General features: G+C 38.3%; 1 protein-coding gene across 1 annotated transcript in view; it reads left to right on the top strand.

Moving 5' to 3' along the window:
• Positions 1–24,603, top strand: part of CC2D2B (coiled-coil and C2 domain containing 2B) — a 113,712-nt gene that overhangs the window by 6,302 nt on the left and 82,807 nt on the right. Inside the window, 4 exon segments of the mRNA XM_023206253.2 lie at positions 13,280–13,478; positions 13,843–13,979; positions 14,071–14,199; positions 23,624–23,833. Coding sequence (XP_023062021.2) covers positions 13,280–13,478; positions 13,843–13,979; positions 14,071–14,199; positions 23,624–23,833 — 675 coding nt within the window.

The following is a 24,603-nucleotide window of genomic DNA, read 5'->3' as shown; positions in this document are numbered from 1 at the left end:
CAGTCACCTTTCTTTGCATTCTGCTCCAGTTCTTTCATTCTAATTTTGTTATTGTTGTTTTTCGCACAATTAAAAAAAACTCCTTTAAAATTTTAAACAAGTAAAACATACACAGTATAAAAACGTAATGCAGAAAACCACAAGGAAGAAAATAAAAATCACCTGAAATCCCACTAACCTAAGATAGTCACTATTATCATTTTTTCCTACTTTTCTCTATGCTTAGCCCTGTACATGGACACACACAGTTTTTATTACTATTATACTTTAAGTTCTGGGATACTTGTGCTGAGCGTGTGGGTTTGTTACATCGGTATACACAGGCCATGGTGGTTTGCTTGCACCCATCAACCCATCATCTACATTAGGTATTCTTCTAATGCTATCCCTCCCCTAATCCCCCACCCCCGACATGCCCTGGTGTGTGATATTCCCCTCCCTGTGTCCATGTGTTCTCATTGTTCAGCTCCCACTTATGAGTGAGAGCATGCGATGTTTGGTTTTCTGTTCCTGTGTTAGTTTCCTGAGAATGATGGTTTCCAGCTTCATCCAGGTCCCTGCAAAGGACACGAACTCCTCCTTTTTTATGTCTCCATAGTATTCCATGGTGTATATGTGCCACATTTTTTTTTATTCGGTCTATCATTGATGGGTATTTGGGTTGTCCAAGTCTTTGCTATTGTGAACAGTGCTGCAGTAAAGATAAACGTGTGCATGTGTCTTTATAGTAGAATGATTTGTAATCTTTTGTGTATATACCCAGTAATGAGATTGCTTGGTCAATAATGGTATTTCTGGTTCTAGAACCTTGGGGAATTGCCACACTGTCTTCTACAATGGTGGAAGACACTCCCACCAACAGTGTAAAAGCGTTCCTATTTCTGCCTATCCTCTCCAGCATCTGTTGTTTCCTGACTTTTTAATGATCACCATTCTAACTGGTGTGAGATGGTATCTCATTGTGGGTTTAATTTGCATTTCTCTAATGACCAGTGATGGTGAGCTTTCTTTTCATATGTTTGTTGGCTGCATAATGTCTTCTTTTGAGAAGTGTCTGTTCATATCCTTCGCCCACTTTTTGATGGTGTTGTTTTTGTCTTGTAAATTTGTTTAAGTTATTTGTAGATTCTGAATATCAACCCTTTGTCAGATGGATAGATTGCAAAAATTTTCTCCCATTATGTAGGTTGCCTGTTCACTCTGGTGATAGTTTCTTTTGCTGTGCAGAAGCTCTTTAGTTTAATTAGATCCCATTTGTCAATTTTGGTTTTTGTTGCCATTGCTTTTGGTGTTTTAGTTATAAATCCTTTGCCCATGCCTATGTCCTGAATATTATTGCCTAGGTTTTCTTGTAGGGTTTTTATGGTTTTAGAACTTACATTTAAGTCTTTAATCCATCTTGAGTTAATTTTTGTATAAGGTGTAAGGAAGGGATCCAGTTTCAGTTTTCTGCATATGGCTAACCAGTTTTCCTAACACCATATATTAAATAGGGAATCCTTACCCCATTGCTTATTTTTGTCAGGTTTATCAAAGATCAGATGGTTGTAGATGTGTAGCATTATTTCTGAGGCCTCTGTTCTGTTCCATTGGTCTACATATCTATTTTCATACCAGTACTATGCTATTTGGTTACTGTAGCCTTGTAGTATAGTTTGAAGTCAGGTAACGTGATGTCTCCAACTTTGATCTTTTTGCTTAGTATTGTCTTGGCTATACAGGCCCTTTTTTGGTTGCATATGAAATTTAAAGTATTTTTTTCTAATTCTGTGAAGAAAGTCAATGGTAGCTTGATGGGGATAGCATTGAATCTATAAATTACCTTGGGCAGTATGGCCATTTTCACGATATTGATTCTTCCTATCCGTGAGCATGGAATGTTCTTCCATTTGTTTGTGTCCTATTTTATTTCATTGAGCAGCGGTTTGTAGTTCTCCTTGAAGAGGTCCTTCACATCCCTTGTAAGTTGGATTCCTATGTATTGTATTCTCTTTGTAGCAATTGTGAATGGGAGTTCACTCATGATTTGGCTCTCTGTCTATTATTGGTGCATAAGAATGCTTTTGATTTTTGCACATTGATTTTGTATCCTGAGACTTCGCTGAAGTTGCTTATCAACTCACAGAGGTTTTGGGCTGAGACGATGGGGTTTTCTAAATATACAATCATATCATCTGCAAACAGACAATTTGACTTCCTATCTTCCTATTTGAATACGCTTTATTTCTTTCTCTTGACTGATTTCCCTGGCCAGAACTTCCAATACTGTGTTGAATAGGAGTGGTGAGAGAGGGCATCCTTGTCTTGCGCCAGTTTTCAGAGGGAATGATTCCAGCTTTTGCCCATTTAGTTTGATATTGCCTGTGGGTTTGTCATAAATAGCTCTTATTATTTTGAGATACGTTCCATCAATACCTAGTTTATTGGGAGTTTTTAGCATGAAAGGGTGTTGAATTTTATCAAAGGTCTTTTCTGCATCTATTGAGATAATCATGTGGTTTTTGTCATTGGTTCTGTTTATGTGATGGATTATGTTTCTTGATTTGCGTATGTTGAACCAGCCTTGCATCCCAGGGGTGAAGCCCATTGATCATGGTGGATAAGCTTTTTGATGTGGTGCTGGACTTGGTTTGCTAATATTTTATTGAGGATTTTTGCATCGATGTTCATCAGGGATATTGGCCTGAAATTTTCATTTTTTGTTGTGTCTCTGACAGGTTTTGGTATCAGGATGATGCTGACCTCATAAAATGGGTTAGCAAGGAGTCCCTCTTTTTCTATTGTTTGGAATGGTTTCAGAGGGAATGGTACCAGCTCCTCTTTGTACCTCTGGTAGAATTCGGCTGTGAATCTTTCTGGTTCTGGGCTTTTTATGGTTGGTAGGCTATTAATTATTGCCTCAGTTTCAGAACCTGTTGTTGGTCTATTCAGGGATTCGAATTCTTCCTGGTTTAGTCTTGGGAGGGTGTATGTGTCCAGGAATTTATCCATTTCTTCTAGATTTTCTAGTTTATTTGTGTAGAGGTGTTAATAGTGTTCTCTGATGGTAGTTTGTATTTCTGTGGGATCAGTGGTGACATCCCCTTTATCATTTTTATTGCATCTATTTGATTCTCTTCTCTTTTCTTCTTTATTAGTCTGGCTAGTGGTCTATTTTGTTAATCTTTTCAAAAACCAGCTCCTGGATTCATTGATTTTTTGAAGGGTTTTTTGTGTCTCTATCTCCTTCAGTTCTACTCTGATCTTAGTTATTTCTTGTCTTCTGCTAGCTTTTGAATTTGTTTGCTCATATTTCTCTGGTTCTTTTAATTGTGATGTTAAGGTATCAATTTTATATCTTTCCTGCTTTTCCTGTGGGCATCTTGTGCTATAAATTTCCCTCTAAACACTGCTTTAGCTGTGTCCCAGAGATTCCGGTACATTGTGTCTTTGTTCTCTTTGGTTTCAAATAACTTATTTATTTCTGCCTTAATTTCATTATTTACCCAGTAGTCATTCAGGAGCAGGTTGTTCAGTTTCCACGTAGTTGTGCAGTTGTGAGTGAGTTTCTTAATCCTGAGTTCTAATTTGATTTCACTGTGGTCTGAGAGACTATTATAATTTCCATTCTTTTGCATTTGCTGAGGCGTGTTTTACTTCCAATTATGTGGTCAATTTTAGAATAAGTGCGATGTGGTGCTAAGAAGAATGTATATTCTGTTGATTTGGGGTGGAGAGTTCTGAAGATGTCTGTTAGGTCCACTTGGTCCAGAGCTGAGTTCAAGTCCTGAATATCCTTGTTAATTTTCTGTCTCATTCATCTGTCTGATATTGACATTTGGGTGTTAAGGTCTCCCCACTATTATTCCGTGGGAGTCTAAGTCTCCTTGTAGGTCTCTAAGGACTTGCTTTATGAATCTGGATGCCCCAGTGTTGGATGCATATATATATTTAGAATAGTTAACTCTTCTTGTTGCATCGATCCTTTACCATTATGTAATGCCCTTCTTTGTTTTTTTTTATCTTTGTTGGTTTAAAGTCTGTTTTATCAGAGACTAGGATGGCAACCCCTGCTCTTTTTTTGCTTTCTATTTGCTTGGCAAATCTTCCTCTGTCCTTTATTTTGAGCCTATGTATGTCTTTGCATGTGAGATGGGTCTCCTGAATACAGCACACCAATTGGTCTTGACTCGTTATCCAATTTGCCAGTCTGTATCTTTTAATTGGGGCATTTAGCCCATTTACATTTAGGGTTAATATTGTTATGTGTGAATTTGATCCTGTCATTATGATGCTAGATGGTTATTTTCCACATTAATTGATACAATTTCTTCATAGTGTCAATGGTCTTTACAATTTGGTATGTTTTTGCAGTGGCTGGCACTGGTTTTCCCTTTCCATATTTAGTGCTTTTTTCAGGAGCTCTTATAAGTCAGGCCTGTGGTGACAAAATCTCTCAGCATTTGCTTGTCTGTAAAGGATTTTATTTCTCCTTTGCTTATGAATTTTAGTTTGGCTGGATATGAAATTCTGGATTGAAAATTCTTTTCTTTAAGAATGTTGAATATTGGCCCCCACTCTTTTGTAGCTTGTAGGGTTTCTGCATAGAGATCCACTGTTAGTCTGATGGGCTTCCCTTTGTGGGTAACCTGACCTTTCTCTCTGGCTGCCCTTAACATTTTTTCCTTCATTTCAACCTTGGTGAATCTGACGATTTTGTGTCTTGGGGTTGCTCTTCTCGAGGAGTATCTTGGTGGTATTCTCTGTATTTCCTGAATTTGAATGTTGGCCTGTCTTGCTAAGTTGGAGAAGTTCTCTTGGATAATATCCTGAAGAGTGTTTTCCAACTTAGTTCCATTCTCCTCGTCACTTTCAGGTGCACCAATCAAATGTTGGTTTGGTCTTTTCACATAGTCCCATATTTCTTGGAGGCTTTGTTCATTTCTTTTCATTCTTTTTTCTCTAATCTTGTCTTCATGCTTTATTTCATTAAGTTGATCTTCAATCTCTGGTATCCTTTCTTCTGCTTGATCGATTCAGCTATTGGTACTTTTGTATGCTTCATGAAGTTTTCATGCTGTGTTTTTCAGCTCCATCAGGTCATTTATGTTCTTCTTTAAACTGATTGTTCTAGTTAGCAATTCCTCTAACTTTTTTTCAAGGTTCTTAGCTTCCTTGCATTGGGTTAGAACATGCGCCTTTAGCTCAGAGGAGTTTGTTATTACCCACCTTCTGAAGCCTACTTCTGTCAATTCATCAAACTTATTCTCTGTCCAGTTTTGTTCCCTTGCTGGTGAGGAGTTGTGATCCTTTGGAGGAAAACAGGCATTCTGGTTTTTGAAATTTTCCGCCTTTTTCTGCTGTTTTTTCCTCATCTTCATGGATTTATCTACCTTTGGTCTTTGATGTTGGTGACCTTCGGACGGGGTTTCTGTGTGGACGTCCTTTTTGTTGATGTTGATGCTATTCCTTTCTGTTTGTTAGTTCTCCTTGTAAGAGACCCCTCTGCTGCAGGTCTGCTGGAGTTTGCTGGAGGTCCACTTCAGACCCTGATTGCCTGGGTACCACCAGCGAAGGCTACAGAACAGCAAAGATTGCTACCTATTGCTTCTTCTAGAAGCTTCATCCCAGAGGGGCACCCACCAGATGCCATGCCATCTGGAGCTCTCCTGGATGAGGTGTCTGTCGATCCCTGCTGGGAGGTGTCTCCCAGTCAGGAGACACAGCCATCAGGGAACCACTTGAGGAGGGAGTCTGTCCCTTAGCAGAGCTCGCGCACTGTGCTGGGAGATCTGCTGCTGTCTTCAGGACTGGCAGGCCGGAATGTTTAAGTCTGCTGAAGCTGTGCCCACAGCTGCCCCAGGTGCTCTGTCCCAGGAGATGGGAGTTTTATCTATAAGCCCCTGACTGGGGCTACTGCCTTTCTTTCAGAGATGCCCTGCCCAGGGAGGAGGAGTCTAGAGAGGCAGTTTGACTACAGCAGCTTTGCCAAGCTGCGGTGGGCTCCACCCAGTTTGAACTTCCCCGTGGCTTTGTTTACACTGTAAGGGAAAAACCCACCTACTCAAGCGTCAGTAATGGTGGGCACCCCTTTCCCCACCAAGCTTCAGTGTCCCAGGTTGACTTCAGACTGCTGTGCTGGCAGTGAGAATTTCAAGCCAGTTGATCTTAGCTTGCTGGGCTCTGTCAGGATGGGATCCGCGAAGCTAGACTGCATGCTCCCTGGCTTCAGCCCCCTTTCCAGGGGGAGTGAATGGTTCTGTCTTGCTGGTGTTCCAGGCACCACTGGGGTATGGAAAAAAAAAAAAAAAAAAAAAAACCTCCTGCAGCTAGCTCAGTGTTTGCCCAAACAGCCGCCCAGTTTTTGTTGAAACCCAGGGCCCTCGCACTTATTCTAAAATTGATCACATAGTTGGAAATAAAGCACTCCTCAGCAAATGTAAAAGAACAGAGATTACAACAAACTGTCTCTCAGACCACAGTGCAACCAAACTAGAACTCAGGATTAAGAAACCCACTCAAAACCGCTCAACTACATGGAAACTGAACAACCTGCTCCTGGATGACTACTGGGTAAATAACGAAATGAAGTCAAAAACCAATGACAACAAAGACACAACATACCAGAATCTCTGGGACACATTTAAAGCAGTGTGTAGAGGGAAATTTATAGTACTAAATGCCCAGAAGAGAAAGCACAAAAGATCTAAAATTGACACCCTAACATCACAATTAAAAGAACAAAAGAAGCAAGAGGAAACACGTTCAAAAGCTAGCAGAAGGCAAGTAATAACTAAGATCAGAGCAGAACTGAAGGAGATAGAGACACAAAAAACCCTTCAAAAAAATCAATGAATCCAGGAGCTGGTTTTTTGAAAAGATCAACAGAATTGATAGACTGCTAAGACTAATAAAGAAGAAAAGAGAGAAGAATCAAATAGACACAATAAAAAATAAAGGGGATATCACCACTGATACCACAGAGATACAAACTACCATCAGAGAATACTATAAACACCTCTATGCAAATCAACTAGAAAATCTAGAAGAAATGGATAAATTCCTGGACACATACACCCTCCCAAGACTAAACCAGGAGGATGTTGAATCCCTGAATAGACCAATAACAGGCTCTGAAATTGAGGCAATAATTAATAACTTACCAACCAAAAAAAGTCCAGGACTGGACGAATTCACTGCCAAATTCTAGGTATGAAGAGGAGCTGGTACCATTCCTTCTGAAAGTATTCCAATGAATACAAAAAGAGGGAATCCTCCCTAACTCATTTTATGAGGCCAGCATCATCCTGATACCAAAGCCTGGCAGAGACACACACACAAAAAGAGAATTTTAGACCAATATCCCTGATGAACATCGATGCAAAAATCCTCAATAAAATACTGGCAAACCAAATCAAGCACCACATCAAAAAGCTTATCCACCATGATCAAGTGGGCTTCATCCCTGGGATGCAAGGCTGGTTCAACATACAAAAACCAATAAACATAATCCATCACGTAAACAGAACCAATGACAAAAACCACATGATTATCTCAATAGATGCAGCAAAGGCCTTTGACAAAATTCAACAACCCTTCATGCTAAAAACTCTCAATAAATTAGGTATTGATGGGACATGTCTCAAAATAATAAGAGCTATTTATGACAAGCCCACAGCCAATATCATACAGAATGGGCAAAAACTGGAAACATTCCCTTTGAAAACTGGCACAAGACAGGGATTTCCTCTCTCACCACTCCTATTCAACATAGTGTTGGAAGTTCTGGCCAGGGCAATCAGGCAGGAAAAAGAATAAAGGGTATTCAATAAGGAAATGAGGAAGTCAAATTGTCCCTGCTTGCAGATGACATGACTGTGTATTTAGAAAACCCCATCGTCTCAGCCCAAAATCTCCTTAAGCTGATAAGCAACTTCAGCGAAGTCTCAGGATATGAAATCAATGTGCAGAAATCAAAGCATTCTTATACACCAATAATAGACAGAGAGCCAAATCATGAGTGAACTCCCATTCACAATTGCTTCAAAGAGAATACAATACATAGGAATCCAACTTACAAGGGATGTGAAGGACCTCTTCAAGGAGAACTACAAACCACTGCTCAATGAAATAAAATAGGACACAAACAAATGGAAGAACATTCCATGCTTATGGATAGGAAAAATCAATATCATGAAAATGGCCGTACTGCCTAAGGTAATTTATAGATTCAATGCCATCCCCATCAAGCTACCAATGGCTTCCTTCACAGAATTGGAAAAAACTACTTTAAAGTTCATATGGAACCAAAAAAGAGCCCACATTGCCAAGACAATCCTAAGCCAAAAGAACAAAGCTGGAGGCATCATGCTACCTGACTTCAAACTATACTACAAGGCTACAGTAACCAAAACAGCGTGGTTTTGGTACCAAAACAGAGAGATAGACCAATGGAACAGAACAGAGCCCTCAGAAATAATGCCACACATCTACAACCATCTGATCTTTGACAAACCTGACAAAAATAAGCAATGGGGAAACGATTCCCTATTTAATATATGGTGCTAGGAAAACTGGCTAGCCATATGGAGAAAACTGAAAATGGATCGTTTCTTTACACCTTATACAAAAATTAATTCGAGATAGATTGAAGACTTAAATGTTAGACCTAAAACCGTGAAAATCCTAGAAGAAAACCTAGGCAATACCATTCATGACATAGGCGTGGGCAAGGACTTCATGTCTAAAACACCAAAAGCAATGGCAACAAAGCCAAAATTGACAAATGGGATCTAATTAAACTGAAGAGCTTCTGCACAGGAAAAGAAACTACCATCAGAGTGAACAGGCAGCCTACAGAATGGGAGAAAATTTTTGCAATCTACGCAATCTACTCATCTATCAAAGGGCTAATATCCAGAATCTACAAAGAACTCAATCAAATTTACAAGAAAAAAATAACCCCATCTAAAAGTGGGCAAAGGATATAAACAGACACTTCTCAAAAGAAGACATTTATGCAGCCAACAGACACATGAAAAAATGCTCATCATCACTGGCCATCAGAGAAACGCAAATCAAAACCACAATGAGATACCATCTCACACCAGTTAGAATGGTGATCATTAAAAATTCAGGAAATAACAGGTGCTGGAGAGGATGTGGAGAAATAGGAGCACTTTTACACTGTTGGTGGGACTGTAAACTACTTAAACCATTGTGGAAGACAGTGTGGCAATTCCTCAAAGATCTAGAACTAGAAATACCATTTGACCCAGCCATCCAATTACTGGGTATATACCGAAAGGATTATAAATCAGGCTGCTATAAAGACACATGCACACGTATTTTTATTGCAGCACTATTCACAATAGCAAAGACTTGGAATCAACCCAAATGTCCATCAATGATGGACTAGATTAAGAAAATGTGGCACATATTCACCATGGAATACTATGCAGCCATAAAAAAGGATGAGTTCATGTCCTTTGTAGGGACATCTATGAAGCTGGAAACCATCATTCTCAGCAAACTGTCCCAAGGACAAAAAACCAAACACCGCATGTTCTCACTCATTGGTGGGAATTGAACAATGAGAACACTTGGACACAGGATGGGGAACATCACACACTGGGGCCTGTCATGGGGTTGGGGGAGTGGGGAGGGATAGCATTAGGAGATATACCTAATGTAAATGACGAGTTAATGGGTGCAGCACACCAACATGGCACATGTATACATATGTAACAAACCTGCACATTGTGCACGTATACCCTAGAACTTAAAATATAATTAAAAAAAAAAAAAAAAACCCAGGGCTCTGGTGGCGTAGGCCCCTGAGGGAATTTCCTGGTCTGCAGGTTGAGAAGACCATGGGAAAAGTGTAGTATCTGGGCCCATTCCTCATTGCACAGTCCCTCACGGCTTCCCTTGGCTAGGGGAGGGAGTTCTCTGACCCCTTATGCTTCCTGGGTGAGGCAATGCCCCACCCTGCTTCTGCTCACTCTCTGTGGGCTGCACCCACTGTCTAACAAGTCCCAGTGAGATGAGCCGGGTACCTCAGTTGGAAATGCAGAAATCACTGGCCTTCTGCATTGGTCTTACTGGGAGCTGCAGACCAGAGCTGTTCCTATTCTGCCATCTTGCCAGCCACCAGAGGTTTTTTTGTTTTGTTTTGTTTTGTTTTGTTTTGAGACAGAGTCTTAGTCTGTCACCCAGGCTGGAGTGCAGTGGCGTGATCTCAGCTCACTGCAACCTCTGTCTCCCAGCTTCAAGTGATTCTCCTGCCTCAGCCTCCCAAGTAGCTGGGATTATAGGAGTGTGCCACCACACCTGGCTAATTTTTGCATTTTTAGTAGAGATGGGGTTTCGCCGTGTTGGCCAGGCTGGTCTCAAACTCCTGATCTCAGGTGATCCACCCACCTCGGCCTCCCAAAGTGTTGGGATTACAGGCGTGAGCCACCACACCTGGCCACACAGTTTTATATAAACAGAATCACAGTCGTCAATGACAATTCCATTTTTCCAGTTGCTCAGTTGAACCTTGGTCTCATCCTCAGATTTCGTTTTACTCACATGCTTCAAATCCAATTTCTCACAAACGCTGTTGGCCCTGCCTTCAAAGTATTCCCGAATCGGACCCACTTTTCACCAGCCTCTCTGGTACTTCACCATAGCCCCTCATCAGAATCATTGCCACTGCCTCCATCTGTATTCACTATTGTCCCTGTAGTCCATTTTCCATACCATATAGTCATCAGAGTGACCCTGTTAAAATTTAAGAAATATCTTTTTTTTTTTTTTTTTGCTCAAACCTTCTAATGGTTTCCTACCTCACTTACAGTAAAAGTCGTTACAGGGGCCTTCAAAATCTACATAACCTGGTCCCCTTAGTACCTCTCTGACTTTTATTTTTCACTACTCTCCTCTCTGTCGTCTGACACCAGCCACATGGCCTTCCTTCCTGTTTCTCATTTACCGCAAGCTCCTGCCTCAAAGCCTTTGTGCTGAGGTGTCTGCCTAGAAAGCTCTTTCCTTTTCCTTAAGCTGTGTCCCCCACTAACTTTGGATTTCTGTTCAAATGACGTTTTATTAAAGATGCTATGCCTGACAACCCTATCTAAAATAGTACTCCCAACCTACCCAGTCTAGCATTCTCTATCCTCTTACCTTGCTTTATTTTTCTTAATAACACTTATCACCACTTAATATATAGTTCTTTGTCTATTTGTTTATTTTCTTCCTGGAATATATTAGGCACACAATGAATATTTGAATGAATATTGATTAAATGGGTATCAAACATTCCTGTGCTCTTAATCAGTCATCTGACTTCCCTACATCCCACAGTTTGGGTTAAGGGATAGGCTTTTCTGGAAAAACAAAAGCAGGCCCTGTCTCTGGTCCTCCAACCCGGCAGCATATGCCAGGGCTAGGTGCTGTGGCTGTGGCCACTTTTCCTTCTTGTAGAGCAAGCATAAAGATATTAGGTCAGTAGGATTAAAGAGTGGGGCAAATGGGCTTCTTGGGCATGAGGAAGTCAAGGTTTAGATGTGCGCTGTTTAGAGGAGTTGTTTGGAAAAGCTATCTGCCCTGCAGCTAGTGACTACTGTCCCCATCACAGAAAGGAGAATGCTATTCTTCTTGTAAGAGGCTGAGTTTGAGTGTGGTCCCTTCCTGCTGGGAGAAAGGGGAGCCCTGGTTCCAAATATCTCATCTGGGCAACCCAGAGTGAAGCCTGGGGTTACTTTCAGAAGGTTCTGCTTGTCACACCACAGTTAACAAGGCATATTCCTGTGAGAAGCGGCAGGGACACTACCCCTTTTGTACTGCACAAAACTCACTTGTATCCATCTAGACTTATATCTTCTGACCCCATTCTCCCTATCACACAATAGCCAACAGCACACACATTGCTCTGCTGTCAGCTGCATAGTGAAGACCAAGAAAGTGATCTGGGATAGCAGCTGGACTCAGACTAAGTGAGAAACAGTTTAGCAGGTAGGACTTGTATTGGTCAAGATCACAGCTTGTCTCAAGCTAAAAATATAGGTAGATTGGGTAGGCTTCATAAAAAACAGACCCGCAGAGTCATAACTAGGCTGAAGTCCAAGATGACAGCCCAACATAGTCTACCATCAGGGCAGACCCTAGCTCTGAAGGCAGGTAGAAAGCCCTGGCCCACACGAGGGGTGTTTTAAAGGAAGCTTGGTTATGAGAGCTCCAGTTGGAGCAAAGAGGCCTTTGTAGTCTGTGACTGGAATCTTCAAAGAGAACCCCCATGTGGAGATCCCCCAAACCTTGCTCCTAGATATTGGCATACTTTATTTGAATTCTGAAAAGGATATCACAAAGATTTCTGGATATAAAATATCCTGATTTCATGGCAGGGATATAGGAGGGAGGGTATGATTATATGATTTTATATGAACCTAGTTGATGTTTAATGACATTACTTATTTAACTTTGTCAGTATTAATCAAGGCAATGTAGGATTCTCTATTCAAAGGAATTCTGTGATTAACTTTAAAAATTTTGTTATTTACCCTAAATGTTTGTTTTTGAGAATCGAGGGATTTTTGTGTGACTCACACACTGTCTCTGTTATTCAGTATGTGTATATTTCAAATTAGACAGAAAAAAATCATCCAAAATAATGATTTTGCTTTCATGAATAGACTCATATTAAATTTATGAGTATGATATATTCATTTTAATATTTAGTAATGTATCTGTTTCCACATCTATGTTCAAATTGTTTATAACCTTTATATATATCATATATCAGAATTTCACTATAATCACTCTGCTGCACTTCTATGCTGAATCTTTTCTTTCTTCTTTCTTTTTTTTTTCATGAATACCTTGTAGAAAAAAGCATGCCTACTCGACAGCACTTTAGGTGGTACTGTTTTCTGAATGATGAGGAAAAAAAGGATTTAGGGTCACATGGTCTGATATATTTGGACCCTGCCCTACACTGTGTATTCTCAGTAGTTGAAATATTACAGTTCAGTATCTCAGAACATTTTCCATAGGGGAGGAAGGGCTATTTCAGTAGTCTTTCAGTGAAGAATTACAAAGATGGGCTATAGAAAAATCATATTTTATAATACTAAACCTTAAATGAGTTCTAAGTTCAGTGAAATTTCATTGTAACACAAGTTCAGCTAGAACTTGGTCTGTGGGTGGCGGGATCAGACACACAATTCACAGTAAGGTTCCAGTACATTTAATTTATATGCATATTAATCATTGGAGACAAGCATGTAAACTTATTTTCCTTTTTGGTATTCAACAGAGACCAGTAAAAGATAGTTATCCCAGATGCTCTTCACTCGGTGTTAATTTACAAAATGTTGCTGAGAGTGAAGATGAAGAGTTTATGAAAGAATTCATTTTGACAGATTTACTCAAAGTAAAAGCTGCTGACTTTGAAGATGATCAAGAACAAATAAAAAAACAGAAGGCAAATATTTTTGTACCAAGTAGTTCTCCAGGTAACATTCTTTTCCAGTGAAATATTCAAGTCATTAATGAATTATGTTATGGAATAATAGCTTTTCTGTATGCTGGATAAATAAAAAGTACCAATCTAAAATTACAGTAACTTTTCTATATTTGTTTTTCATGACTTCCCTGAAATAAGGGAACTGATTAAGAGAACTCATTCTTCATTGAAAAAATGTACATATATAGGCATATATATATATATATATGTAGAGAGAGAAAGAGAAAGTGAGAGAGAGGCTTTCTGCTAGACTTTAGTAGTAGGGTGTTATAGTCGTTTGTACCACTTATTTGGTCAATATCCATTTAATATTTTGGACTTTAAAGTAATATCTAAGTTTTGTTGTTATTAAGTGGTCAACCAGCGCAAACTGCCAAAAGATATGATGCCACGTATTTTAGAAGATGAAGGATTCTATATTCAGAGAAAGCCAGAAATATATAAAAAGGCCTGCAACAAAATGGAAAATCGCCTGCTTAAACTAGAAGAGGCAAGTGCACCAGCTAACAAGTTAAAACACTGGCTAGTATGTGACTTATTTAGCAAAATATTTAATTACTATACTTAAATATTTTTGATAGGGAAAATGTTGGTTTGGAGAAAGTGGAGAAATAATGTCATTACCTACACCTATTAAACAGTCATGGAATTTCAGACTAAACGTAAGGAAGGAACCTTTAAATCCGTTACTTAAGACCATATACAGGAAGGTAACCAACAACAATTTATTTGTAATTATGCTTAAAATTCTTGTAAAATCAATTATATCTGGTGGTTTTGTGGTGTTGATTTATCCTTTAAAGATACTAAGTCTACTAATATAATGTCTAAATCATGATGAAATGTTAAATAGCCCTTAAAATTATAGTTTCAAGGAATATTCAGTGATATGGGGAAATGCCCAAAATAAAATCTGAAGTGAAAAAAGCAGAATGCAAAATTATGTATGATGCTAATTTTACAAAAATAATGAATGAATGAATGAATGATACTCAAGGTAACCACTATTGTAACTTCTACCACTATACATTACCCTTGTCTGTTAGTTTTACCTATTTTTTATAAATGAAACAATAGAATAGGTACTCTATATTGTGGTGTACAGCAATAGCTTGTTCATTTCTGTTGCTGTATAGAACTCCACAGTATGAAAAATACATTTATTTATTTATTAACCATTCTTTTATTGATGGATATAAATTCCATCCAGTTTTTGGCTATTACTAATAACACTACCATGAAAATTTGCACCTCTTCTGATAACTGTATGTGTATGCATTTTCTGTTGGGTAAATATCTCAGAGTAGAAATGCTGGGTTATAGGTTTGTAAATGTTAAGTTTTTATATATAGTGCCAAATGGTTTTCTAAAGTGGTTGTGCCAAACTATACACAAACTAAGAAGTGTGTGAGAGTTTCAGCTGCTTTGTATTCCTGTCAACATTTGGTATATCTCTCTTTTAAATCATAGCCATTCTGGTGTACATAAGCTGTATTTCATTGAAGTTTTAATCTGCATTTCCCTAATGCCTAGTGAAACTGAACACCTTTTCATGTCCGTTGGCTATTAGGACAGCCTCTTTTATGAAAGCTTGGTTAAGACTTTTAACCATTTTTTTCTTATTGGATTGTCTGCTTTTTCTTATTGATGTGTTGATTTCTGGATATGAGCCCTCATATAATCTACTCTATGGCTAATCTTCTCACTGTCTATTTTAGTGCATTCTCACACTGCTGTAAAGAAATACCTGAGACTGGCTAATTTATAAATGAAAGAGGTGTAATTGGCTCATGATTCTACAGGTTGTACAGGAAGCATGATGCTGGCATCTGCTTGGTTTCTGGGGAGGCCTCAATAAACTTCTGGGAGGCCTCAGGAAACTTGCAATCATGGTGGAGGGCAAAGAGGGAGCTGGCACTTCACAAGGCCAGAGTAGGAAGAAGAGAGAGAAGAGGGGAGGTACCACACACATTTAAATGACTAGATCTCATAAGAACGCTATCACTAGAACAACCCCAAGGGGATGGTGTTAAACCATTCATGAAGGACCCACCCCCATGATCCAATCACTTTGCACCAAGCCCCACCACCAACATTGGGGATTACAGCTCAACGTGAGATTTGGGTGGAGACACAGATCCAAACCATATCACTCTCTTACCTGTGCTTTTTGATGGGATGTTCTTAATTTTAATGTAGTGTAATTTACCATTTTATTTTTCTTTAGGGTTAGCACCTTTTATATCCTGTTTAAGAAACTGTGCTTACTCCAGGTCCCAAAAGTATTCTTCTGTTTTTATTCTAAAGAGTTTATTGTTGGACCTTTCTCATTTAGAGTTACCACCCATCTGAAAAGTACTTTCTGTGTATAGCATTAGGTAGGGGGTCATATTTCATTTTATCCACATGGATATCCAATTGACTTAATACTATTTATGGAAAAAAATCAATAAATCTTTTCTCATTGTAATTCATTGTCATCTTTGACATTAGTCAGCTGACCATCTATGTCTTTAAAAATAAAGGACTAGTCAATGGAAAGACCTCCCATGTTCATGGGTTAGAAGACTTAATATTGTTAAAAATACCCATATTACCCAAAGTGATCTGCAGACTTAGAGTAATCCATTTCAAACTCTCAATGACATTTTTTTACAGAAATAGAAAAAAATCCAATAATTAATAAGGAACGTCAAAGGACCTTCAAAGTAGAAGCTTTATATTCCTGACTTCAAAATATATTACAAAGCTACATTAATCAAAACAGGATGGTACTGGCATAAAGACAGACATATGGACCAATGGAACAGAGTGAAGAGCCCAGAAATAAACTCAACGTATATGCAGGCAAATGATCTTCAAGAGGATGCCATGACTACACAATGGGGAAAGGATAGTCTCTTCAACAAATGGTGCTGGGAAGACTGGATAACCACATGCAAAAGAATGAAATCAGACCCTTATCTTGCATCATACACAAACATCAACTCAAGATTGAGTAAAGACTTAAAAACAAGACCTGAAACTATAAAACTCCTAGATGAAAACATGGAGGAAAGCCTTTATAACATCGTTCTTGGCAGTGGTTTCCTGGATATGACACCAAAAGCATAGGCAACAAAACAAAAATAGAGAAGTGAGACTACAACAAACTAAAATGCATCTGTTGCAGTAAAGGAAATGATCACCAGAGACAGAAGGCAACCTATGGAATGGGAGAAAATATTTGCAGACCATACATCTGATAAGAGGTTGAAATCCAAAATATATAAGGAACTTATTGAACTCAGTAACAGGAAAACAACCAAATTAAAAAATTGGTAAAAGACTCAAATAGACATTTCTCCAAAAAAACCAAAGATGCATACAAATGGCCAACAGACATATAAAACATGCCTAACATCACTAATTGTCAGAGAAATGCAAATCAAAACCACAAGAAGATACCACCTCTCACCTGTTAGGATGGTCATTATTTTTTAAAAATCCCCTGAAAATAACAAGTGTTGGCAACAATGTGGAGAAATTAGAACCCTTGTACACTATTGGTGGGAATGTAAAATGGTGCAACCACTATGGAAAATAGTATGGAGTTCCTCTGCAAATTTAAAATAGAACTGTAATATGATCCAACAATCTCACTTCTGGGTATTTATTCAGAAAAATTGAATTTAAGATTTTGAAGTGATAATTTGCATTCCTATGTTCATTGCAGCGTTATTCACAATAGCCAAGAGGTGGAAACAACCTAGCTGTTCATTGACAGTTCAATAAAGAAAACGTGGTGTATGTAGCCATAAATAATGAATCTTGTCATATGCTAAAACATGGATGAAACTTGAAGATGTTATACTAAATGAAATAAGTCAATCACAGAAGAACAAATTCTGCATGATTCTGCTTATATGAGGTATCCAAAGTAGTTCAGCTTCATAGAAGCAGAAGGTAGAATGGTGATTGCCAGGGGATTTGGGGAGAGAGAAATAGGGAGTTGCTGTTCAAAGGGTATAGAGTTTCAGTCATGCAAGATGAAAAAGCCCTAGGGATCTGTGGCACAACATTGTGCTTATAGTTAATAGTACTGTAAACTTAAACATTTGTTGAGGGGAGATCTCATGCTTTGTAATTTTTACCACAAAAAATAGGACCATTCAGATTTTATATTTTCTCTAATTTGTCTTCTACTTTTGCTTTTTAAAAAATTATTTTTTCTCTCTGAATTTTAATTTGCATATATTCTACTGACGTGTCTTACCATTCACTTATATAGTTTTCTGCCATATTTTATCTACAGTTAAATCCACCCAATGATTTATTTCCCTTTCTTTATTTCTTTCATATGTTTAAAATGTCCCCTTCTTCACCTTAAGGAAAAGATTTAGTGGTGTTTATTTGCCCTTGTGTTCTTTCTAGTATAGCTTAATTTCTAAATTTTAAATTTTTTTGCCATTTTCTTTCACCTAATTTCTGAGTTTAATTCTGATTTATGTTTTAAATGTCATATAACTTCCATATAAATTCAGCTCACTGTGAAAACCACATTTCTATTTATATTTGGTTTTGGATACCCTTCTGGTGTGCTTTGATTGCCTGTAGGCTGTTATTTTGCTGTTTATTCTTTTTTCTTATAGAAACTTTGATGGATTTAATGTTGATCGCTTTCTACTGCTTAGTTTTATATAAAATTATTTGTCCTAAAACTTTTATAAAAAGTCTCAGTTCAAATAACTTTTCTATTTTCACAGACCTGTTATTTTTGTGTCGTGTTAAAATATATTGTGGCTAGATTTCTGTAATGTCTTGGCTCTATTCCCTTCCCCAGATTTTTTCTGAACCTCCTCTTTCCTTAATTCCTGTGGTCCCCTACTTCTTAGTTTCGATTTCACTCCCAGTAGTTTCTATTCAGTGTGAAGCCTCATTCTGAAAATTCCTGGGAGCTAGATTCCTGCAGCTCCTTCAGTGCTTAACCCAACCATCCACAGTTGGAGTAGACAAAACCTGTTCCAGTTTTGGCCACTGTTTTTAAGTTGGCCTCCTGTACTTTCTGGTGCATTTCTGTTGGCTCTTTCAGACTCTTGTCAGGTCTATCAGATGTTCCATTGCTTCTCTCTGCTGTCTCCCACACAATTGCCAATGCTATTCAGACCTTCTGAATATTGATGATTTGTCTTCACTGACTTGTGTTTTGGGTTTCATGAGGCATTTCTTGAGAACTACTTCCGTTATAAATCTTGTCTGTGGATTTTTGGTTTTGCTGTCTAGTTGCTCTGCCTCTTTTAATATAGGAATTTGGGAAGATCTAAAACTGTACTGCCACCATATTTTCAGACCAGCCCATCTGCTGACTTCTTAATTTTACATATTTTCAATACATTTTTTGCTTGAAAGTGTTCATTCGATATTTAATTCTTCTGTAAATATTCTAATTTTCTTGAGATGTATTTAGTTAAGGGTTTTCGCTTCTATTTTTAATACAGTAATAATAGCTACTTTAAATTCATATCTAGTAACTCCAATATTTGGATCATTATGAATCTTTTTATTATCTATTTTTGCTCTTGGTTTTGCTCATTTAGCCTTGCCTCTTATTATGACAGGTGATTTAAAAAATTGTATTCTACATTATTATATATGAAAAATTATAGAAGCCCTAGATGATGTTATCTTCCACCAGAAATGTTCTATCCTTTGCTTTGTTAAGCGTGTTGAGTGAGGATGATCATCTTCATCCAACCAGGGACTTAACTGATTTAAAGACTGAATTACAGTTTTGTTAAGGCTCAGTCTGTATCTATATTTTCTGTTTACCTAGCATTTTCTCTGCTTGACTGCAAGCAGGGCAGGGTTTTTGTTTTGTTTTATTGTCGGCTTGTTTTATAATTTATTACTAACACCTACCCAAAGACCTAGCATTGAGTGAATGCTTATATTATTTGTAATAGAACTCATCACCTCAGTCACTCTATGCTTTTAGGGTCCTAATATAATTTAGAAGATAAAGACTGGCAGAAGAACTTCACTGACATAATCTTAGAAAATGTTATTTCCTACAAGGTGCTTATCATACCATGAGAGACTAACAATATCTCTGCCCCATCCTAATTCACAGTGGAACACAGTTGTCAAGATTTTATAAATGGCACCACCATACCAAACATTACAATATCTTCATGTATTTTCCCAGTTGGTTTACTATAAAAGAATCTATCACCATTAAAATATAAAAACATAAAAGAATAAAAGAGGAGGGAAAAGCCCTGCTATTTATCTTATTCTTTGATATTATGTAGCATAATTTCTAGACTTTATAGTGACAATGCATTTTATCTAAATTTTGCTCCGGATATAGCAGATATATTTTGGTGTAATTATCTGGGATCATTGCTTTTAGGAGAGAGGCCTTTGAAACAACAACAATTTGTTGAATGAATAAATAAATGAACAAATGCATCATAAAAAGTAAATGCATAATTTACAATTATTGCAGAAATATTAACCACCATTCAGGTTAACCTTTGTAATAAACTAGAATCCCAAGTTGGAAACCACTGGGCTGAACAAGTAACTTTCTTTTAGTGCATCTGTTCTAGCTTCATCCAAGCACAATTACAGTATTTCATGGACTGCTATAATTTGGAAAAAATGTAAAGGTCATCTCATTGTCTAAATTGAGTTTTAAAATCCATTCTTGCAGCTGCTGGGATTTGAATGTGTCTCCTCTAAAATTCAGATTTTTTCAATATGATAGCATTAAGAGGTAGGACCTATAAGAGATGATTAGGCCAACTAAGGCCCCTCCGCCATTGTCAATGGGATTAGGTGCCCTTATAAAGGGGCTTTTGCCCTTCCACCATCTGCCAGGTGAGGACACAGCATTCCTCCCTTCCAGCAGACACAGCTAAAAGGTCCACACTAGACATGAGATGTGGTGTCTTAATCTGGGACTTCCCAGCCTCCAGAACTGAGAGAGAAATTTCTGTTCTTTATAATTTACCTAGTCTCAGGTACTCTGTTATAGCAGAACAAATTGACTAAGACAGTAGCATCCTTAACAGATCATGTTCTAGATTTTGTGTCAGACAAATGCCTCTACCTGCCTTTCTCTTCTATCTTCTTCACATTTTTCGTGTTGCCCAGCCAGCCTTGAAGGAAAAGCTGATCTATAGTCTCTCTCCAGAATAAATATAAGGGCAACCAAGGTAGATATAACAGTTGTATGCATATCAGAGTCCTGTCTTTGCTGCTGCCTCTGCCAGGTACTTTAACAGCTTGTTGTACCCCTACTATCTCAGGTACCCTATTTGCCTGCTATTTGCTGATTAGTTTCATCTGATTTGACTATGGCCTTCCCTCTGCTCCCATTTCTAGCATTCTTTTTATATATTTATGTAGATTTTATATATGTCAGCCAGCTTGGATGTTTTTGTGCTTTTATGTAGCCTTTGATTCATTGCTGCCCAAATCTTTATGCTTTTGGTATAACACACTTACCTAGTTCTAGAAGCCTACTTAACCCACTCGGTCAAGGGCTGCTTTTAACCAATGTGTCAGGGAGTTTGCTGCCTCTCAAAAGAATTCATTCTAATGTTGGACTTTTTTTTTTTTTTTTTTTTTTTTTAACGGAGTTTCACTCTTTTTGCCCAGGCTGGAGTGCAATGGCACAGTCTCAGCTCACTGCAACCTCTACCTCCCAGGTTCGAGTGATTCTCCTGCCTCAGCCTCCTGAGTAGCTGGGATTACAGGTGTGCACCACCACACCTGGCTAATTTTTGTACTTTTAGTAGAGATGGGGTTTTGCCATATCGGCCAGGCTGGTCTCGAACTCTTGACCTCAGAAGATCTGCCCGTCCAGCCTCCCTAAGTGCTAGGATTATAGGCGTGAGCCACCGTGCCCAGCGGACAATTCTAATTGTTCTTTGTTTTCTGTTGTTAAAGTCTGTCTCCAGGTCACTTCTACTTATTTGACCTTGTTTGGCCATAGGGAACACATAAAGTACTTCATCTGTGTGCCAGCTCCTCAAATGTTTGAAGCCTACAGTCACTTCCACCTTTAGTTTTTGCTCTCCAGTCTAAATTGCCTCCTTTGGTTGTTGCTAGATATTCCACCACCTCATTTACCCTCCTGTAGCTTCTTAGCACTGTAGTCAGCAGGTGCTGAAGAGGCCAGGACCAAGGGCAGAGGCTTGTGTCACTCCATTAGAAACCCAAAGCAACTGAGCAACACAGTTATTCAACCAGTGCTGGATCTGCTTAACAAGACAGGATTCTCTAGCTTAGGAACTTTAATTTTCAGAAGTTCATTTACAATTTAGTTGTTTTAAACCAAAAATGATTTTTCCTTGGTGTTTTCTTTCCTGTTTAATGGCCAAATTTACCAACTTATTACCTATTGCCTAAATCTCTCAGGCGAAATCAAGAGCAGGTTTCCCCTTTTATGGGTTGGCTCTTACATACAGAACAAACTTACCAGCCATAAACAAGCTTTATTGCTGTTTGTCTGCCTCCCTGAAACCCAGTAAGGAGGAAGCAAAGTTCCTAACTCAGGAAAAAATAAGGAGGCAGAGATTTGAGCACCGTACAGATGGCTTTCAGTCCTTGAGGAGCATTGGGTCTGCCACACCAGGTTAGGGGTGAGACAACATTAGGTGTAATAGCAATGGCACAGACTGAAGAGTATATCATATTACACCAGACTTATCCAGAGAGTGGGCTCAGTGTGCTCCTATTTGGGTTGATGCATTCATGGCTTTTATCAGGAGTGGCTAGGCATTGATGAATCAGGCTGCATATGCTAAGTAACTCACCAACCCTTGTAAATTGCATTAGTGAAAACCAATCATATTGAACACATGCATATTCAAATGTGTATAAATTCAAAATAGTGGACTAAATATATGTGTGTATATATATATATATATATATATATATTTTTTTTTTTTTTTTTTTTTTGAGACAGAGTCTCACGCTGTCACCCAGGCTAGAGTACAATGGTACGATCTCGGCTCACTGCAACCTCCGCCTCCCGGGTTCTAGCAATTCTCCTGCCTCAGCCTCCCGAGTAGCTGGGATTACAGGCACCCACCACCACGTCCGGTTAATTTTTGTAGTTTTAGTAGAGACAGGGTTTTGCTGTGTTGGCCAGGCTGGTCTTGAACTCCTGACCTCAGGTGACCCACCTGCCTCAGTCTCCCAAAGTGCTGGGATTACACAAGTGTCAGCCACCACACTCAGCGTATTCCTTTACTTTCTTAATAAACTTGCTTTTCCAAAAAAAAAAGGTGGTCAGGTGTGGTGGCTCACACTTGTAATCCCAGCACTTTGGGAGGCCAAGGTGGGTGGATCACGAGGTCAGGAGATCAAGACCATCCTGGCCAACATGGTGAAACACCATCTCTACTAAAAACACAAACATTAGCTGGGTGTGGTGGCATGCGCCTATGCTGAGGCAGGAGAATCATTTGAACCCGGGAGGTGGAGGTTGCAGTGAGCCAAGATGGCACCACTGCACACTGCATTCCAGCCTGGTGACAGAGTGAGACTCGTCTCAAAAAAAAAAAAAAAAAAAAAAAAGATGGACTGAAACAGATGAATCATATTCCATATGATCTAAGGCCTACGGACTTCAGAAATTTAAGGACAATCTGGTATCCAAATGGAGACAATCTCATGTACAAAAACAGGTGCTTTTCTTATAGGAATTGCTTAGAGGGCCCAGTCTCCTGAAGATAATTTCCCAGAGGATCACCAGTGTATCCATTTATAAACAATGTTTTAATAAGTAATTCTCATTTAACTCTGGCCCACGGTTCTATACACCATTTGTCATAGTGTTTCTATAGGAAATTATTTTTGGTTTTATAACTTGAAAGTCCAACTTCCACTCCACCAGCAGCAATAGTGAGATGGATGACAATAGTTAATAGCAAGATGATTAAAATGTTGTAATATAAATATATTTGATGAAATTAAGGGTCATAATCAATTTAAGGAAAAAGAATCAAATTATTGTTTTTTGTTTTTCTATATCTCTTGATTTTCCTTCAATTGAAATGTTACTTTTATAAGGAAAAGTTACTTATAATTTCAAAAGAAACTGAATCAAATTAACATCGTGCACTTATTTTTCTTTAAAAGGCAGTAACATATGACCTGGGAAGTTCATTTATGAACAAAATGGAAGGTCCAAGGGAAATATACCAATTAGACCTCAACATTGTGGGTTTGCAATTCAGCCATCATCATCTCTTCAATCAAGAACAAGTATTATGTGCTAGGCTTCTCCAACTTTATGAATGTTTTCAGGACAGGCAGCAACAGAATGTATCTCAGCTGCTTTATGAGAAGGTGAGAATGGCTTTCATTATAAAGCTAAACATTTAATATTGAAAGAGAAAAAATTCCTCATACAGAGCAAATTATCAGAACATTTTCTAAATATTTAAGTAGAACAATGGTTCAATTTCAGTTTCTCTGAAAAGAAACTGTAGGAACTGACTGACTGGGGAGAAAGCTTTAAATATATCCAATGGGATATTTATTTACCACAAATGGTTTACTAATCAATGGTATTCTTGGTCCTATAACTCAAGAAGAGTATTTGAAATGATTATTACTGAAAAGAGCCATGTGGCTGTTTTAAGTCTGTAATAAAGTATTTTAATTAAAATATTAGAAATCTTGAATCTCATAACAAACCTGAAGAGTCTTGGTCTGAAGCTGATTAATCCAAGTAGTCATCTCATGACATCATGAGGGTTATATGAAGTCTGAAGAGAAATAGAAGGAGTACCCACTAATTACTTTTACAAACTTGTGCCTCATTTAAACTCTCTGCTAGGTTTCTGATATATGAGCATTTTGTTGACTAGTGTTCTCTTGGGAAAGGTATTTTGGTAGTATGTCTCATTCAATTAATGAATACGTTTGAAATCAAATACCCATAAGATATTTAATGAAACATTCAGTCCTGATGGAGACACAAAGCCATTTCAATAAACTGGACATGAACTAATTATGAACCTTCATAAATATCTGTTATGAACCTTCATAAATATCTGCTTTTGTATTTTTCTTTTTGAGACGGAGTCTTGCTCTGTCGCCCAGGCTAGAGTGCG

The sequence above is a fragment of the Piliocolobus tephrosceles genome, chromosome 9, assembly GCF_002776525.5.
Source record: "Piliocolobus tephrosceles isolate RC106 chromosome 9, ASM277652v3, whole genome shotgun sequence".
NCBI lineage: Eukaryota > Metazoa > Chordata > Mammalia > Primates > Cercopithecidae > Piliocolobus > Piliocolobus tephrosceles.
The sequence above is the reverse complement of the archived record's forward strand: the minus strand, read 5'-3'. Positions and strand labels throughout refer to the sequence as shown.